The 20040-nt window shown below is 41.3% G+C and overlaps 2 protein-coding genes across 3 annotated transcripts; both read left to right on the forward strand.

The window, feature by feature from the left end:
• The first annotated feature begins 3672 nt into the window (after positions 1-3672).
• On the forward strand, positions 3673-9916 carry BLOC1S6 (biogenesis of lysosomal organelles complex 1 subunit 6). Its single transcript, XM_053955037.1, has 5 exons — positions 3673-3867; positions 4613-4757; positions 5794-5881; positions 6484-6570; positions 7357-9916. The coding sequence occupies exons 1-5, from the start codon at positions 3801-3803 to the stop codon at positions 7474-7476; spliced, it is 507 nt and encodes a 168-aa protein (XP_053811012.1). The 5' UTR covers positions 3673-3800; the 3' UTR covers positions 7477-9916.
• Positions 9917-11189: 1273 nt separating this feature from the next.
• Positions 11190-19798, forward strand: SQOR (sulfide quinone oxidoreductase). 2 transcript variants are annotated; one of them, XM_053954685.1, is made up of 10 exons: positions 11190-11276; positions 12516-12767; positions 13098-13268; positions 13740-13793; positions 15357-15551; positions 16417-16626; positions 17089-17272; positions 18090-18157; positions 18951-19129; positions 19339-19798. In XM_053954685.1, exons 2-10 carry the CDS (start codon positions 12534-12536, stop codon positions 19394-19396), a joined length of 1353 nt encoding a protein of 450 aa, XP_053810660.1. In that variant the 5' UTR covers positions 11190-11276; positions 12516-12533; the 3' UTR covers positions 19397-19798. The 2 variants fall into 2 exon arrangements, with proteins under 2 accessions (XP_053810660.1, XP_053810661.1); XM_053954686.1 differs by lacking the exon at positions 11190-11276 and adding an exon at positions 11382-11746.
• Positions 19799-20040: the final 242 nt, after the last annotated feature.

Consider the following 20040-nt stretch of genomic DNA (forward strand, 5'->3'; position numbering starts at 1 on the left):
GGTATGGTGGTCCGTGATAGACAGGAAGCTGTGTTCAGTACGCTGGAAGCCTGAACTGCATAGTTCCGTGCTCTGGCTTCAGATTTTGAACGGCAGGAGTTTGCATTGTGTTTTCCCTTTCTCTTCTGTCACGGCACAGCTCTTTACGTTGTTTCAGTAACTCTGTTAAGGTAGAGTTGTAGGAAGTCTCATATGCCTTTCTGCACATTCCTTAAAGGATGTAAGAAGAAACAAACCTCAGGGACCCTGCTGTTGTATAATTCCTGTCATAGCTGTGCTCTAACATAAGAGTAAATAGATTTTTGCCTTTGTTAATTTTTCTGACCTGCTCCTCATGGTCTGAGTTTCAGCCTACATGTGGTCTGCATCAATTTGTACCTATGGCCAAATTCTCTTACTGTATTCAGTCAGTTCACCAAGCCATAAACATTTCTGGGACATCATGCCTGTCAGAGAGAAGGTACATATCTTGCTTTGTTACTGGGTTGAAGGAAGTTACCAAGCGAAGACTGGAGAGTTGTATAGAAGTGCAGGATTTTGGAGAAAGGCACTCCTTTTCTTGTCAAAGGCTGACAGCAGATTCTGGTAGGCATCAGGGCAGTGCTGCAGGACCCGGAGTGAGCCCCTTCTAAGAAGGAACTGGCCCCGTAGGAAGGGAGTCCTCTGTGGTAAACTGGCCTTGGGTGGAGGTTGCTTATTGTTGTTCTCTTAATGATGACCAAAAATAGATAGTGTGACGCTTTATCTGAGCTCCCTTGCCACTTTACAATGTGGCTGTTTTCCTGAGCATGTAATGTCAGGTTATTTTTCTTCAAGTGGCTAAAGTAGTGCCATCTCCCGCCCTTTTACCCACCTCATGATGCCCCCAGCATTGTTACCAGTACAACTGATCAGGGGCCAAACAAGGAACTCAGTCCCTGAAATGGGTCAGAATTAAACAATGCATATTTGGGAGGGTTTTGGATATATTTGTATGTGTAACTGAGACTGCTTGCATGATCTCAACTCACAGAGACATCCATATGACAAGGGGGCAGCGAACAGTGTGGGAGTCAGAATGAGCAGCCAAGGATGGGAACCAGTTAAGCCAGCCTTGCTACCTAGGAAAATGCTCCCAGCTGTGTTCCAGTTCACCCATTCTTGATGTTTCTGTTCTCTCTGGGTGATTTAACTCACTCTGTACTTCAAGAGTTTCACCACTTGTACCAGCACAAAGTGAGTGAAGGACACACAGACATGAGCAGCCAGGTTCCAGGAGCCACCAAAAGACCCGCATTTAAAACTGTCTTAAAATGCTTGGCTTTACACTGGAGCTTTGCCACTCCTACAGGAACAGAAACTTCCAGCACTGAGGAAGGATATTTAGCTGGGGGGACTAATACACTAAGCCAGTGCACCAAGGTTTGCCAGCTCACCTTTTACTGAATAACTAAGACCAGATGTGTTGTCAAGTCAAGAACCAGCTCATACATTGGAAAGATGAGCCGCTGTTGAACAGAACTGTTTGTACCAGCTACATTCAATTTCTTCATTGTAAAAGCCAAGGCTCTACTCTTTCTATAGTCTCGTTTACTTAATGAGGACAGAGAGTCTCTAAGAGGTTACCTATTAATGTGAAGTATTTCCTTTTCATGTTGTCATCCCTGAAGTCATGTGACACATCCAAAGGTGATGGTTCAAAACATCCTATTTGCTATACAATTCAAGTTAGCTTAACTCCATTTTCACTCACATTTCTAGGGAAGGGCACAGTTACAATATATGTAACTGCTTAAATCAGTTGCAAACAATAAAATCCAAAATGCTTATGTGATAGTGTCCATTAAAGGTTTCTGAACACAGTTGCTACAACATAAAATTACAATTAAACACAATTATGTGGTGTTAACAGTATTACAAACATAGGCACTTGGGAAATAGTTACTGTGAAACAGGATGTTTTGCAGAAGAAAAGGAACAAGAAAAGTTTTCTAACATTCTCTTTTTTGGAACATTTGGGTTGACAAAGAGTTAAATTTTAATTTGTCTAGAAAACCAGATACCATTTTCTATTCCAATCCTTAGTCTATTTCTGCAAGACGTGGGAAGGCCTGGAACAGGCAAAGCAGGAGCACAAATCTGAAACTCCCACATCTCAAGTGAGACTATTTCAGAGTCATTATCTCACTTGATCTTACTAGAAATTCCATCTGGAAACTGCGAAGTCTTTCCCAGTGAAACTTTCAACAAAAGCTGTGGGTTTTCCTTCCCACCAAAAGAAACTTTTAAGTAAAATTGCTAACCAGTTGGAATTAAGAATTTGAGTCTGTTTGTGTTAATTAACGTCTTCCTCTTGTTGCTCATTTAAAAAAGCAGAAAAATGGGTTAGTCTTTAATCCGATGATGGAATAGTGACATGATTGTGAACAAAAGTTAATTAGAATATGCATATGAAGAAAAATGCAAATGAATTTGCAACAATCTTGCTGTTAGAAATGTTAGTTTTAAGGTTGACAGATCACCTCAAAAGCCCCCTTATTTTTGGCCTCAGTCTGTTTCTGATGAGCATTAGGGGGACTGCCCGAATTGAATTTAATCTTTAAGGTTTGGGGATATATTAGAATACTGCATTAAAAAAAACTTTCTGAGTGGTCCTTCATTATTTTCTTTCTATAGTTGCACCTGCATTTCCTGAAAAGACCTTTATAGGTAAAAGAGGAAAAAAATATAAATCCTACCATACAAAATTGATTTTCATTAAAGAATATACTTTCAAGTTGGTTAGGGCAGGGTGCTGATAACACCATGGTTGCAGTTTGATCCCCGTATGGGCCACTCACTTAAGAGCTGAACTTGATGATCCCTCTGGGCCCCTTCCAACTCAGAATATTCTAAGATTCTATGTGAAGTTATTACTGCTCTTGCAGACTGTTGGGGGAGATGCACAGACAGACGAATACACAGAAGCTAGTTATTAATTTCCCAAGAAACAAAAGCTACAAGTAGTGTAAAGTCTGCACAGTTTCTGGAGAATACACATCTGTAACATACAAGAGCAAGGATGTCCCTCAGAAAGGGCACCTGCGGTGACTTTAGTTGTTTTCTGAGGGGCAGCAGGGCTCCCTGGGCTGCGCTGTGCTGCTCCCGCCTGGCAGCCGCTGGCCCCCGCCGGGCTGGGCCGGTGCCATCGCACCTCCGCTTGGACAGGGCCCTGCACCGCAGCGGGGGCTCCGCGGGGCTGGAGCCCGCACGCGTCGAGGCTCAGCCCCGGCCCCAGCAGCTGCTCCCGGGGCCAGGCGGCTTCCGACCGCTCCGGGCGAGTCGGGCACCCCCGGGGAGCGGCGGGAGGGAGCGCCCGGCGCCGCCACTGACACCGGCCCAGCGGACGGGCGCGCGGCCCCGCTGCCAGGCGCGGCCCCGCTGCCAGGCGCGGCCCCGCTGCCAGGCGCGGCCCCGCTGCCAGGCGCGGCCCCGCTGCCAGGCGCGGCCCCGCTGCCAGGCGCGGCCCCGCTGCCAGGCGCGGCCCCGCTGCCAGGCGCGGCCCCGCTGCCAGGCGCGGCCCCGCTGCCAGGCGCGGCCCCGCTGCCAGGCTCGTCGCTCTCGTCGCTCGCGCGTCACTTCCGCGCCCGGCGTGCGGCCCAGGCCCGGAGCGCGGAGGCGGCGGCTCTGGCTCTATGGTGCGGCGGCGGCGGGGCACGGGCTGGGGGGCGCCGGGCCGGCCCGCTCGGTGAGGGCAGCCGGACCCGCCTGCCGCGGGCTCGGGCGGCCCTGCCCTGCCGTGCCCTGCTCTGGCCTGCCGGAGGGCGCCGGGAGCGGCAGCGATGAGCGGCGCGGAGCGGCCGGAGGGGAAGGAGGCGGCGGCCGCGGGTGACCCCAGGCGCTCGCTGGGTACGTGAGGGGAGCCCGGGCCGGGCGGGACGGGGGTGCGGGGAGAGCCGAGGAGAGGCTGGAGCCGTCGCCGGGCCCGGTCAGAGCAGCGTGCTCGCCGGGAGGCTCCGCCACACCCGGTGTTACGGGCGGGCTCCCTTGGAGGCCGAGGGCTGACTCCCGCATCGTTCTCTCCCGTGCGGGGCCGATAGGGTACAGGGTTTTATCTTCCACAAGCAGACAAAAAATACTCATAGCGTGCCCGTACGAAACTTACAGGTTGTGAAGTTCAGTTCTTGGAGTTCAGCATGAACTCCTGGTGTTTTGAGTGACAGGCGAAGACCTTTCATAGCTTGTTCTCAGACTTTGAAAGCAAAGGTTGGGGGCTGTTAATGTTTAGGTACTCTTGATACATAGTCAGAACACTGATGTTGCCCATTTTTTTTCAGTAGACTGGAGTACTGAATTTTTAATTACTGAATTTTTAATTTTTTTAAAAGATATATATGGAACAGTTATATTTTCCTCTTTCTATTCTGCTGCTGTTCACATAAAAGGGTTTACCAGGAAGCTTGTGAGACAGCACTGAGAATAAGGGAGGAATAAAGAAGAAGAGGAAGACTAAAGTCCACTTTAGTTGAAAAAGTGCAGAGAATTTTAATGTTTTAATGCATTTCATTTTCTGAAAAGGAAAATATAGTTGCTGTAGGTGAAACTTGAATGTGTGCTGACCTGTCACACTCAGCCGTGCTGTTCTTTGGTGTAGCTCCCAGTGATGTGTCTCCAGATGAAGGAGTCGTAGAAGATCTGCCTTTAATAGATGAGAAAGCTGTGGAGCAGCTAACTGAAGGATTGATTTCCCACTATCTGCCTGATCTTCAGCGATCAAAATCAGCACTGCAGGAACTTACGTAAGCAGATTTTTGAAACCAACTTCATACACATGCATACTTGGTTTGCTGCTCTTTTCAATATAATGTGCCAGCTCTCTTTAACTGGAATGTAGTTTATCAGCATTTCTGTATCCTGACTTGAGCAGCCTGAATAATTCAGTGATCTGTGGGAGTACCAGGAGGTGTATAAGCTGCAGTGTAGCCTGTGGCTGAAGAATGTGTAACACTAGAAGACTAAAATCCCCTAAGCCAGGCAGAGCAGAAGACCTAGGTTTCTTAAATGCTTATTCACTTCTGTAGTGGAAAAGTGTGCTAAAAGCTTGATTTATTTTGCTTGGAGACATGCAGTTTGTATTCAGGACAGCTTGTAGTGAGATATATTGTTTCTTGTTCAGTCTCTAAACCATATTGAAAAATACTTGAAAAATACAAGTAAGAAGCTAAACAGTTCTTGTACACTGATACCTCACTGATAACCAAGAGTAGTTGATTTCAAATGCAGATCAGATCTGCCATGGATACAGAGATACTGGAAAGAGGTTTACACAGATCCATCTCAGGTTTTGTAGGGTACCTCAGTTTGGTTTTCACTATGCATGATGTGGTTATGCTCCTGCCAAGGAGAGCTTTTATCTGGAAAGATTTGTGCTGATTTGTGTGGGATGAAGATCCTCAATAATCACCAAGAATACACACAAGTTCTGTACAGAAACAACTTAGTCCTGCATTGTGACACAGAGGCACCCAAGTGGAAAGTCAAGAGCTAATTGTTTTTCCTTTCAGTCAAGCACTGCAACCTGGAGAGTGGCTCTTCAGGATTTTTGGGATATTTATCCTGAATATCCATGTGATGAATTTGTGCAACAAATAGTAGTTTGGATTCTTCTAAAGTCATTTACTCAGGTTTTTATTGAAATCGTCCAGCAATGCATAAGAGGAATCTGGTATTGGGAAGTGTGTATTGATACTGTTTTGATTAGAAGCCTATTTAAAGGGCTGGTTGAAAAGCATATGTGGTGCTTTACTTTGGGTTTATGCATCTTTTTTGTTTTAGACAGAACCAAGTGGTACTGCTAGAAACATTAGAACAAGAAATTTCAAAATTCAAAGATTGTAACTCCATTGTTGATATCAATGCTTTGGTAAGTATCAGTAATGCCTTTTAAATTCTAGATTAGCATAGATTTTCTCGCTGAAGCATTACTAGCAGCTTGTGTCTTTTCCTTTTTCTTAATGACCTATAGAAAGTAAACCAGTTCAGATATTAGGGATAAACTGCTGGAGAGGGTGGGAACCAGCATGTTTCCCTTAAACAGAAAGGGCAGTGGGAAGACAGTGCAGGCTTAGTCAGGCAGCACTGGTGAGAATGGCTGTTCAAAGCCAGCAGCCAAAACTAATGTACACATTTTTTCAGTAGGATTGAGGCTCCAGCATGGGCTCTGTGCACCTCCCCAGATTAGCAGGAACAGTGCATGAAACACTCCTGTGTGGTGCATAAAGTTGTAAAATCTTTGTTCTGTTTTGTGAATCTTAACTCTAGATAACTGAATGTAACTGTTGAGATGTAGTAGTTTTCTATATTAATATATATGATATGTAAATTTTATATATAAACTTGAACATGTTTGTTCCATTATCAAACTGTTCTGGTAATCACTGTTTTTGATTGCTATTTTGCTGTGTTGCTTTATAAAACAACTATTCTAACTTGACAGTCAATGCTTTAACAGTCTTGGTTTTTAAGTTTTCAGAAGCTAAGCACTATCACAACAAGTTAGTGAATATTAGAAATGAAATGATGATGCTGCATGAGAAGACATCAAAGTTAAAAGTAAGTGGGGATAAATATTTTTACTTTCCAATACAGATATTTACTTATATATTATTGACTTCAACATTTATTTTAGATGATGCTGAAAATTCTGATTAAAATAGAATTTTATCTTAAAAGGATGTTTTCAGTAGCTCCAAGCCATGTATGTTTTTAACATACATGTTAAAATACATACATACATGTATGTTTTCACTTGCTCCTAATGGTGCCCAAGCAACTTACACATCTGAGCTACTTTTTCAGTGTAATCTTCATGTTTAGGTGGTGTAAGAATCATGCCTTGTTCTGTTACTTAGTCAATTCCATTCCAGGCAGTTCTCTTTGTTGTTTCAGTTTTATTTCAATGGAAACTAGATTGTCACAAATGTAAAAATTTCTGCTTCTGTTTAATGTACAATTAACAGTGGCATAAGTTCACTGGTGTCATGCTATGTAGACAGCCTGCTTACATTCTGGCAAGATTAGTCCTTCAGTGTGTTCAACATGAGAATTTTTTCTCAGAGGCAGTAAATTGCATGGTAAGAACCTTGTCAGGTACACCCAAAGGATGACTTTTAGTGAGATTGAGTGGGCTCCAGTTTCTGTTTTCCCAGTGTAGATCACAAACTTCCCATTTCTGAACAGTAAGCTGAAAATGGGAGGGATGAAGCAAAAATGAACAGTTTATGCTACATTCAGTCATAAGGAGGGTATGTTGGAGAGAGGCAGAATGGGAGGGATTTTGTTTGTTGCTTTAACTTGAATATATCTATAAAACTTACAATTCTTGTCTTTTCTGTTTAGAAAAGAGCACTTAAGCTGCAACAAAAGAGGCAGAAGGAAGAACTGGAACGAGAGCAGCAACGTGAGAAGGAACTTGAAAGAGAGAAACAGTTAACAGCAAAACCTGCAAAGAGGACCTGAAAACAGAGCATGCAACAACTTGTCTGAATTAATGATTTCTACATTCACTGGAATTAAGGCAGACTGCATAATTTGGGCTATAGCTGTTGCCAGCAACAAAAATACTCTATGGTATTATAAATTCCAGAATGGTAATAATAGAGTTGGTAACATTCACATTTTTTAATTTCAGCCATTCAAGTTGCCTTCTTCTGTAATGCTATGCAGTTTGATATTACAATGTAAGTTAATTTTTATATATATATATGTATATAGGAGAACTAGGCATCATGATTTTAAGTACCTATCCATTTTTGTTTTCTTCTGTTCTTTTTGTGTTTAAAATTCTGAGAGATTTGATGACTGGCACATGTTTTTCAGACAAAATGCAAAGAACTTCTTAAAGTTCAGATCTCATCACCAGAATTTAGTGGCTGCATTTTCACTGAAGCTGCTTTGTTTCATGCAGTTGGGATCTGTCTTTGATCATAAATACTGATTTCTTGTGCAGCCTTAGTTTGATCCATCTCTAAAACCTGAAGAAAATAGCAGTGTATTTGCTTAAAAGTTCACTTCATTGCAGCAATCTTTTTTTTTTCTTTTGTCATCAAGTAACTTAAGAACAGCTTTAAAGTAACTTCTGAATAAGTTCCCAGCTGAAATGATTGGCAGGGGAGAAGCAGAACACTAAAGATTGTCAAAATTGATGTGTGCACAATGCAAAGATTAATGAATTTGTGCTTCCACAAATATTTAAGTCAAACCAGGAAACTGTTGCTTCTGTAATGGTTTATTAGGAAGACTTGTGTGGTCTAAGCATATTTTTGTGGGATTAGAAGTTGTAATTTCTTTATTTTATGTGACAAAATAAAACATAACCAAAACTAAAATTTTCCACTTCGTGTGAAATTCAACCACCTGTAGGAAAACTACTGCATTTAGTGTTTTTTCCTTAATAAATTAATTATTTGCACTTCAGGGCTGTTTAAGATTTTTGTAAGAGAGTCCTCACCCAGACTGATGCTTATTAGTGTGTACTGATGAGAAATTTGGAATGGAGTTTGATAGCCATTTCTTTGAATGTAATTCCTGTCTTGCAGCACTTGGTGTGAACTCCCATTCAAATGAATGTACAAATTGTCTAGACTAGTAAAAGAGCTTTAAATTATTTGTTCCTACAGTGTAACAAACTAGTTATTTTATAACTGTGTTTCTTTTCAAGTATATCTGTGGTTCTTTTTAAGTAATAATGTAAATTACGTGTTTCGAAGTAAGATAAAGGGTAAGCTGTGTAAAGTTTTCCATAAAATATGTATAGGAGTGTATCACAGGAGCACAGTCAATTTTACTTTTCCTTCTGTTTTAGATGACTCACACAGTGTACACCTGCCTGGACTTTCTGTATTGTAATTTTCTGAACTCCTAATTTCCTGTTCTTAATATTTGTTACCTTCTTCTGTGAAAGACGTACTCTAACAACTACCCAGGCATCATGCAAGGTAAACTGGGATAATGTTTTGGGGCAAGGAGAACAAACTACTTAAAGCAGTCTGAAGAGACACTGAAATGCTTTTAGTGAAGCAGTATTAGATTAAAACTTTCCACAGGTATTTTTCCCTGGAGTTGACTCATGGCTATTAATTGCCAGTGGATTGTTGGCCTCTGCTGTGGTTTGTATGTATTTCTAAGAGAAATGTAAAGAATTTCCACAGTCCATTCTTTGGAGCAGAATGTACATAACTAAATGTTGTCTATAAGTATTTTATTTTGTAATGTAATTTCACAATCAAATTCTGGGAATTAGAACTGTTCTCATTAAACTATTACATGAAACTGGATGCCTCAGTATCCAAATCAGGATTGAATTCCTTTGATATTTCTTGATTTGTATGCCTCATAGAATCTAGTTTACTGTGTCAAGTCATCTTCTCTCTCTCTGTCAAAAACTGCGGGTTTTTTCCCAAAGAACTGTGGTTTTGTGAGATTTTGTTTTGTTTCAAAATAATCATGGTTATTTTAACTAAAGCTAGAGAATTCTAAGAAATTCATAGAAATTGATACTTTTGAAATTTGGTACATTTCAGCATTTGGAATAATTTCCAATCAAAGGAGTAAAAGCTGACAGTGCTTACCTGAGGAATCACATGCACATACATAAAAATGTATTTGATTAACTTTTCCTATAAAAGCATGGTAAGATCTGGGTTTTCTATGAATAAGGACCAAATTTTATTAAATGACCTTTCTGTAATAAAGGGGGGAAATTAATAAAAATATATAGAATGAAGTTTGTTCCATTTACATAACTTCTATTAATGTGTTCTTAAATTACTTCAGTGAAAACTTTAATTGATTCTCCATAGGATGTTCTACCAAATACTCATCTTAATGCATAAAAGTAAATGCTGCATGGAATGAATTTAACAATACTGACATCTAAAAATATGTGCTTGAATCATCATGCACTGCTTGAGTGTGTAATTATGTTGCTGTGTACACTTAGTCTTGCTTGATTTTACAAAAAGTTACTTATGGAGTAGGTAAATGTGGTAGTACAGGGTTAGGGTTAGTCAGTGTGTGCCCAGCCCTCACACACCAGCTCCCACCCTTTCATCCTGCCTGGACTTTGGAAAGTTTAAGGCAGTGCTTTCTACAGCTGCTAGAGGCCTCTGTGCTTCAGGCTTAGCTTGTGAGTTTCTGAATTACGGAATTCATTTGAGTAATATTTTTAATTAAAACTGCAGGCTATCTCTGTAAGCAGTCTGTGGGGAAATATGTATGGGTGCTTAAAGAAAATACTGCAATGTTTAAAGGCAGTCCTAAAAACACGTTTAAAAAACAGCCCAACAATTTTCACATGAACAGAGATGACAATCAACCTCTTAGAACAAAAAATGTGGCAAAAGGGCTGCACTCTGATTATACAAAGGCAGCTGGAAACAGGAAGTTGAGAAACTCATTAAAATTATAAAAATGGGCAGTTTGGGTGTTTTAAAGGATTTAACTATAAACCCTGGGGCTTTTTTCTCTTTAAAGAAGTCTCTTGTATTAATAAAAAAGTCTGATCTCCATGCCACACTTTTAAAGATACTGATTTGTGTTGTCTTCTTTCAGTACATTTTCTGCCCAGTAAAACCCAGGAACTGTGGGTGTTCAGTAGCTTTGAAAAAAGAGCCTTTGCCTATCTCTGGGGGATGCACTCCATCAGAGCTCATTTATTATTAATTATTGATCTAGTAAGTGTTTTGGTGTTATTTTATTAAGCTTAATAATTTTGCTGGTTTTCTGTCTGTGGAAAAGGGCTCCTAGATTATAGTTTAGGGCTGGTGCTAACAGGTAACCAGAGAAAGTTCAGGTATTGAAGTATCAGTGGTCACGCCATGGCAGGTACTGTAGTGGTTGTAATTCTGGTGTCGGTAAGAGCGATGATAAGAGTGACCTGTGCTGTGTGTCCAGGTGGGACTCTGGGCTGCTGCCTGGGATGGAGGCCAATGCCGAATGCACGGCTGGGTTTCGATCAGGGGTTTTGGCAGGGGGCCAGGTTTAGGATTAGAGTTTCAAAACTTTGGGAAGCACGGGGTTGGAGCTGTAGGTGCCATCGGAGCGGAGCCCCCGGCTCAGCCCCTCGCGGGGACTCCGCGACCACCGCCGGCCGCGCACGCCCGGCCCTGCCCTGCCCTTCCCAACCGGACCGCGGCCTTTGCCCGCGGCCGGGCAGCGCCCGGAGCCCCGAGCTCCGCCCCGCCGCTGCCGGCACCCGGCGCCGATCGCACACGGGCTGGCAGCGCGGTCCTTGCCCGCCCTGCTCGGCGCACGGAGCGGTGAGTGCGGAGCGGGGAGCGGGCCCGGGAGGTCCGTGCTGCCGTGAGGGAGCGCGGCTGTCGGGCTGGGCCGAGCAGGGAGGCGGCGGGGGCCCTGCCGGCGGGACAGCCTGCGGGGCAGCCTGAGGGCCGCAGCGGCCTCGCCGAGCGCGGACGGGGTCATGCCCCGGCCCCGTTCCCCCCGCAGGGCCGGGTGCTTCGGCCTCGGGGGCGCGGAGCAGCGGTGCAGCAGCGGCCGCTGTGGCAGGATCTGAGGGGCTCGCAGCTCTGGAGCCGGCTGGGGAGCCGCCCGCCGAGCTCGCACACGTGCATGGGTGGCATGCTTCAACTGCTGATCTGTGGCTGGCTGTTTAAAGAATAGTTGCAATGATCTGCATTTCTTGCCAGTAGGACTTCTCTAACTTTATTTGTTCCAACTTCCTTCAATAAACTGCTCCGATGAAGTAGCAGGCTGAGGCGCTTAGCATAGGGTAGGTGCCCTGGAGAGGAAGAAACTGCAGTTGTCCTGAGCGTCTCTGCAAGAACTGCCGTGCTTCTGTTACGTGTTTGTTCTAGGCTCTAGTTTATTTAAAGTGCATTTTCGTCAGTATTAAACAGACTTACTCTAAAAACGTGCAAACAAATAGCCTTAGAGCGAAAGGGAAAAGAGATCTTTAAATGGAGGTACACATTTTTAAATAGCTTAAAAAGCTTTCTGCCTGCACGGATGATAAACAGCTTTCTAAAGTGAAACTCACTTATCGCGGAGTTGGGTGTTTTGCTCTGACTGGGGAGGGGATGAGAAGAAAATGTTTGCATCTTGGAAACCTGCAAAACAAAATTATTAACACTTGTTTTACAGTGGATGCCTCTGAGATTTTTCCCTCTCTGTCCTAAATTGTAAATGTAAGGATTAGTAATGGGGCATTATAAAGAATTCAGGATAGACAGACATCAGAGATGTCAAGATAGCACATAAAGGAGCAGAATGAGTTGCTCAACTACATTTAGTGTAGTGGAGAATTTTTGAAGCGGACATTGGCAGATTTTCTTGAAAATATTTGAGGTTTTAGGTGTAATTTTGAATTACACATATAAGTGTAACGTAAATGAGTAAATAAATAAAAAAGCTGTAATTCTTGCCTGATGACTCGAGGAATTTAGTATTATGATTTTTGCCTTGAAAACTAACCCAGGCATTTAAATAAATATAAATTCTGCCTCCTGTAATTGTTACTGGTGCTTTTCCTTATCTCCTAGCTTCCCAGTTACTGAAAGATGTCAGCAATTGGAGCGGTGTCCTCCTGCTCCTGTCTCTATTCTGGTGTGTGGTTGCTGAAACCAGGAATGCAGAAGATGAGCTCCTTTGGCTTACACACAGCAGCCAGGTGTGCTGCCAAGGATTATTATGAAGTACTTGTGTTGGGTGGAGGTGCTGGTGGAATCGCCATGAGTGCTCGGATGAAGAGGAAAGTGGGGGCAGAAAATGTGGCTGTTGTTGAGCCAAGTAAGGTGAGTGTCCCTCTGCTGCAAAGCACTGTAATGAATTAGCATTTTACGTGTGACCAGAGGGGTCTGATTCTCATCCCTCTCCAGCCCCACATGTTTTTAAGTGTGGAAAGTAAGCCAGCTAACCATCTTGCAAAAGGTTTTCTATGACACTTTCTTCTTCATGAGATTTATGCATCCCTGCAGCTTTGTAATGGAAAAATCTTGGTTATTTATACAGCTTCTTTTGTTAAGAATAATACAGTGTTTAGGGTACATTGCTCCCATTTGGAGTGATGTGCCTTTAAGTCCCTTTAAACAGTTTTGAAATGTCCATTTGAACTTTTATTTCAGACTCATTACTATCAGCCCCTGTGGACCCTGGTTGGTGGTGGTGCAAAGCAGCTGGCAGCTTCTGCACGTCCAATGGGAAGTTTAATGCCTAAAGGTGTTGAGTGGATCAAATCTCAAGTTACAGCATTCAATCCAGATAAGAACTGTGTCTGGCTGGAGAATGATATCAAGGTAATAATGTAAAAAAGAAAAAAGAAAAAAAGTTTTTTTATTTTATGTCATGAGTTCTGTCCTCTTCCTGCAGATCCCCTTAGAACCACCTATTGAGCAAGGCCTCCAGCATCTAGGAGGCTGGGAAATTCCACTTAGTCTTATGTACTTGATCCTAAAATCTTTTTCTAACAAAAATTGTGGTAGATAACTAGGTTAGAATAACATCAACTTAAAATACTATTATCATAAGCCTTTGCCCTGTTTATGGTGAACTGAACAGAAAAGAGAGATACCTGGGTCTGTGTATAACAAAGGCTGTGTGTGTAACTCATAATGCAGTTAGCATTTTAACTAGAGTTCTGAGAGCTTAATTTATGCTACTGATGCTCCCTGTATTTCCTTCCTTTTTGCTGTCAGGTAACTGAAATTTCCTTTGAGGTAATGCTTTGGTTTCTTTGTCTAAAATACTTTTTGTTCCTTATACAACAGGTATCTTACAAGTATCTGATAATTGCTCTTGGAATTAGTCTGCATTATGAAAAGGTATTTGTTTTACAGTAATCATATATTTACTAATTTTAATAGCATCATGTACATTCATAAAGGTAAATGGCTTTTCAGAACTGTTTATACTGCAAGGTATTGAACAGTGTGAATTAAAGAGCTAGAAGACAGACTAATGGCTTTACTCCTTCCACAGGTCCCTGTGTAAAAACCCAAATTAGCCTTGGGAAATCCTTTTATGACAGCTTGATGGTATCTCTGTGGTAATATCAGCTGATGGGGCAGCAAGTTAAATCTAGAGCTTTAAGGCAGCCTGTAATGAGATAATAAGGTGTGCTGACTAGAGTCTGAGGCATCTCTAACTTAAATGGAACAAGGAACACAGAGCAGTCAGTAAAATCTGACCTGCAGAATTAATTTGAGCTACCCTCACCTTTCTTAAAGGATGCACTTCAGAAGGAGCCAGCTGAGTTACCAGGCTTGTGTTTAAATAGGCCCTGGGGCCCTTCCCTTGTGAAACGTTTCCTGTACACTTCACACAGTGGAACTCAGAGGAAAATGTTGGTGCAAGAGTGATCACAGGGATGTGTAGGAGGAGGAAAACACAAAGGCAAGATGTCTGAGCAATTTGACTCTTGTGGTTTTACCCTGACCTCAATATGATGCAGTACCTGACAATATATTTAAGTATCTCTTTGAAAAGCTTTCAAGATATATGTCAAGCAAGAGCTGGTCTCAGTTAGGCACAGTCACAAATAAGCTCTGGTGATGAGGTCAGTGGAATGAGGAGTTGCAGCATGTTCAGCGACCCTCCTCTCAGTCTTCATATCTATTGCTTCAGTACAAGCTGATACAGAAATTCAGTGTTCACTAGTAGAAGCCGTGTAACACAGTTAATCACACTCTGTAATGAAAACTCATAGTAACTTTAAAACAAAAGTGGACACTTGAAAAAGGGGGATGGTTTCTCTTCACCAGCAGTGTATTCTGGTGCAGAATGGAACATCCCAAATACATTGCAGTGCATGTAACATGACTCCATATTCTCATAGAATTTCTGCAAGTCATTATTTTGAATTGGTACCACATCCTTTCTCACAAGCAGGTGCTCAGGTCATAGTAGGAGTAATAGGGAAATAATTACTGGATGCAGATTAGTTAAAACAAAATTACCTTAGGCAAATACAGGGTCTGTATCTGCAACTGTCTACAGAAAAGTTTCATTCACCTTATGAATTTTCATAATTATTTTTTTTATTATTTTTACTTGTGATGATGTGGCAGTGACTTTAAATATTCTTACTCTGAATTACAGTCTACAAAAACTTGGGACCAGGTCTGCACTGAAGAGTTATGCTCAGATGTTGCAGACCAAAGTAATTTCACTAAATGTACATCTACTAAATCATATACTAAATTCTAAAGGAAATAACTGTTTTATTGCTAGGCCTATTTTTTAAAATACCAAGTAGCAAGTAAGTATGGACTTTCTTATTGATAGAAATTTCTTATGTAGTTATTTCTCAGTCTGTATTTAATACTTGTCAATGATGACAAAACTTTTGCCATCAGTACTTGAAACCTTAATTTCTCTTTTCCTAGATCAAAGGCTTGCCTGAAGGTTTTAATTACCCTAAAATAGGTTCCAATTATTCAGCCCAGACAGTAGAGAAAACATGGAGAGCTTTACAAGATTTTAAGGAAGGAAATGCTATCTTCACTTTTCCAAATACTCCAGTGAAGTGTGCAGGGGCTCCTCAGAAGATTATGTATTTATCAGATGCATACTTGAGAAAAGTAAGTGTTTTTTATCCTCTCTGCCAGTGCATTTTCTCACAGTTGGAAGGAAGGCTTGTTCTAAGGATTTAATATTATCTTTAAAACAAATATAAACCACATGAGTGCTGGGACTCAGGATTGTTGAAATGACTGAGTTGCTTTTTCATTTTTAATATATAAGGAATGCAGGTAAATTGATTGTACATAAATATTTAGCATATATTTAATAGCAGAGAAACTTGCAGAATTTAGGAATTCATTTCAGAACTTCATACTGAAAGAACGGCTTGCCCTGCTTCTGGTGAGCTGCAGATACAACTGTTCTCAGCCTAATTTATAACTATGCATGGTGCACCAAAATAATGCTGGCTGGAATGAAATCATTCTTGTTACTTTAAGTACTTAATACCTGTTGCCATTTTTCTACTAGTCTGAAAAGTGGCTATGCTTACTCCTTGAGGTGCATTGTCTCAGCATCAGGAGGAGTCTTAGCCAGGCTGCTAAAGCAAGCTTAGTGGAAGCAAAAGACAACTTCAAGTGCAAATGTCAGGCTTCATATGTGTTTCATGAGCTACCTAGTGGGTGAGTACCTGAATTATGCATAGAAGTGAAGATTTCAGAAGGCTTTTTAACACTGAACTGCTTCACGAATTTAACCTGCATACAGCAGTTCCTCAGTGCCTTGCAGCCACCTCTTCTCACGAGTTGTGTGAGGTATCTTCAGTACCTCATGCTAACATGGTGTGAAATATTAATTAAACATTCATTAATAATTGAACTGCATGAATAGTTCTATCAGCTCTTTAGTAGTGCAGCACAGTTCTTTTGTCTCTTCTTGTCACAGTTTCTTAATAGAAAAGGCTAATTGGATCTCCTCCTGCAGACAGGAAAACGTTCCAAAGCAAACATCATGTTCAACACCTCACTTGGTGTGATTTTTGGTGTTAAGAAATATGCTGATGCATTGCTTGAAGTAGTAAAGGACAGGAATATTGCTGTAAACTACAAGCGCAACCTCATAGAAGTTCGAGCAGACAAGCAAGAAGCTGTGTTTGAAAACTTGGACAAACCTGGAGTGACTGAAGTTCATCAGGTCAGGAGCTTTGAGACCCCTCATTTGGTTCTATTTATTTTCCTTGTGTACTGCAAAGTAACTTCTACATTGTTATAATACAGTCTGCTTCATTGTGTATTGCTGTTCCCCCTGAGAGTACCATCTCTAACTTTAGAAGAATATTAAAAACTTTGAAACCAAGGTGGAGAGAAGAAAAAAATGTCTCATAAATTATGCCTGGAGTCCTGTATGCCATGGGAATGTCGCAGGTGTGTATGGAGGAGGGCAAATTGCTTCCAAATGGATTTGCTTGATAAGGTTCATGTTAATTAAAGGATGCACTTGAAATTTGAGAGCAGATTTTCATTCTATATATTTGCATTTAAAGACCAAAACAGACACAAACCCAAGAAACCTTCTCTCCACAGTGCTTATTCTTATACCAACAGATAGAGTTTGTTCTGATGAACTAACTACTGAGTGCCTTTTCTTTCTGTTCAGTATGAAATGCTTCATGTCACACCCCCAATGGGGCCACCTGCTGTACTCATCAACAGTCCTGTCTCAGATGCAAGCGGCTGGGTGGATGTAGATAAGGAGACTCTACAACATAAAAAGTATCCTAATGTCTTTGGTATTGGAGACTGCACCAACCTTCCAACATCAAAAACTGCTGCAGCTGTAGGTAAAGTTGCATGTGTATGTTTGTGTATGTAAATGACAAGAGTGGAGTCACAGTAAGCTTTTTAGTTTACTACTTCAATTTTGAGCTTTCAAAAAGAGTCTCCTGGGCCAACTAGCTAGCTACAGACCATGTTGGTGCCACTAACCCAACAGTACTGTTGTTCCAGATGCCTCACAGATTAATTCTATTTTTTGTGTTCACAGAATGTCATATAATGAATGAAGTATTCTTGTATTACATCATCATTCAGTAATGAACCTTTCTGCTTTATCTTAGCTCCTCATGCATGTGTCACCTAATTGTTAAGTCAGTATCAAAAAGTCACAAGTTCTGGCCTTGTAGCCACAGGTTCCACAATTAGAACACTTTAAGTGTATGGTCTCACAACTGATAAAAGGCACATAAAAGAGTAGAAAAAAGCCCAGGCTATACAGTATGTTATTGATGTAATGAAAGGGTGGGGTACTTAACTTCAGTAAATGGGTCTACAGTTACAGCACTCACAATGAAACACAACTTCAGTGTGCCAGAACGTCAGTGTTTGATAAGACTGAGCAAGTATAATTTATCATAGGAGAATGGGCATAGGCTAAAAATACCCGCTCAAGTTAAGTTAAAGCTTAATGCTTTAGCATGTTCAAAACAATGAGGCTAAAGCATTAGTCCTTTTTTTTAATCTGGGACAGTAAACTTACATGTAGGTTCAATTGCAGTTGAATTGTCCAGCAAAATGCCTGGCTACTACTGTTTGCTTTAGCAATGACAATAATGACTGGCTGAAACAGTCTTAGTACATTTCTGTTTCTTTCTCATTTAGCTGCACAGTCTGGAGTCCTTGATAAAACTATTTCTCTGGTAATGAAGAATGAGTTGCCAGCTAAAAAGGTACTTACAGTTCTTGTCTTAGGGAGAAATTCCCTTGAATGTTTTCTTCCTTCTTATGCAAAAGTCTTGCAAGTAGCTGAGTGTGTGAACCAGAAGGCAGGAAAGGCTTTGCCTCTGCAGTTGCGGTGCTAAATGGTTACTTGCTGCATGTCAGAGTAGTAATGGAATTAACTTTGATTCCCTGACTTCTGAGTTGAAAGAAGGCTAGAGGCTGATTTGTCAGGGTTTTCATCAGTCCAAGTGATTTACTTACACTGTTAAGGTAATACCTGCTCCAGAAAAACTCTTGCAAACTTGCTTCTTCTGTGTAGGACATGATCTTCTAAGGCAGCTGTTAAGCCCAAATTATGTTCAAATTTGTCCTTGAGCCCTTACTTTTATTTTACACATGGCTTCCTTGGGGATACTAACCTGAATATCCTGCAATTCTCTGGAAATTATCACTAAGGATCCTGTTGGCTTGTTGAAATAAACACCAGCTCTCATCCAGATCTGCTGGTCACCAGTTCCACTAGTTACAATAACCAGCCATTAATGACATTATGCCCTATTGTTCTAGGTTAGGTCTAATTTAAGCAACGTTAAGCAGATCTACATTTGAAATATTAACAGTGGCTTAGTATTATGGTTAATAAACCAGAACTGGCTTAGCAGCCTTCCAACTTCACTGATACACTGGAAATGCAGAAAACCTCCCAGAAAGTTATTTTGAAATGTGAATGCTAACCATGGCTTGTAAAACCTCAGCTTTTAGGCTTTGGTCAGAATAGTAAGTGGGTATTTTTCATTGCAGTATGATGGATACACTTCCTGCCCACTAGTAACAGGCTACAACAAGGTGATTCTGGCAGAGTTTGACTACAATGCTCAGCCTTTGGAAACCTTTCCCATTGACCAGAGTAAGGAGAGAACAACCATGTACCACATGAAAGCAGATATGATGCCTCTACTCTATTGGAATGCACTACTTAAGTAAGTATTGAGGAAAAACAATCAGGTATAGACACCTGTTCTGGTTTAGTTCCTTGCTAGAATAGAAGCAAAGTATATCCTCAGTTGTGATCAGAACACCACCATAATGCTTATCTCTTCACAGTACAGTATCTTATAAGAAAAAAAAAAAAAAAACTTTCCCCAAGCCCTACTTTGACAGTATGTGAAAGAACTTTCTCTGTTTCCAGGGGATACTGGGGAGGACCAGCTCCTGTCAGGAAGCTAATGCATCTGGGCTTGAAGTAACTGCTGCTTCTCAGCATTGGTTAAAACCTTCCAAAGAAGTGGACTGGCTTCACACTGGATCAATACATATCTTCCCTCTTGGAATACCTGGCAGACATTTAAATTTTTTTTAAATCAAGCTTTGGTCACTTTTCCTCCTACTATGAATTAAAGCCTTCATAGTGTTCTTTCTGTGCTCTTTTATGTAAACTGAGGCCTTAAAGTACTTTTGTATTTACACAGGAATCTGACCTTGCCTTACCCTACAGATTACTACAGGAATTGCTAGAACAATCAATACTTTCAAAGCTATTGTGTATGTAAAATTTTCTTCCTGAACCTAAACTGATTTGCTTGTATCCAAGATCAATGCATGCACTGGATTTAACAGTGATTCAATACTAGTAAAAGGGCCTGAAAGTCTCCAGTTCTCTTATTTTTGAAGAACATCAAACCTAATTTCCAAGCCTACCTGCTGCCTAATTCTTATAGGAATGCATGCAGAGTTTTGAAAGCAAAGAATTCAAAGCAGTGTGTGTGCATATGGATACACACACTCTCCTAGGAAGTTGAGCCTCTTCACATCAGTTTCACTATAATGTTTTAACCTGTGACACTAAGAACATCATGAAAAGAGTCACCTGAGAACACATACTAGACTGAAG

Source organism: Vidua chalybeata, chromosome 13 (assembly GCF_026979565.1).
Source record: "Vidua chalybeata isolate OUT-0048 chromosome 13, bVidCha1 merged haplotype, whole genome shotgun sequence".
In the NCBI taxonomy this organism is placed as follows: domain Eukaryota; kingdom Metazoa; phylum Chordata; class Aves; order Passeriformes; family Viduidae; genus Vidua; species Vidua chalybeata.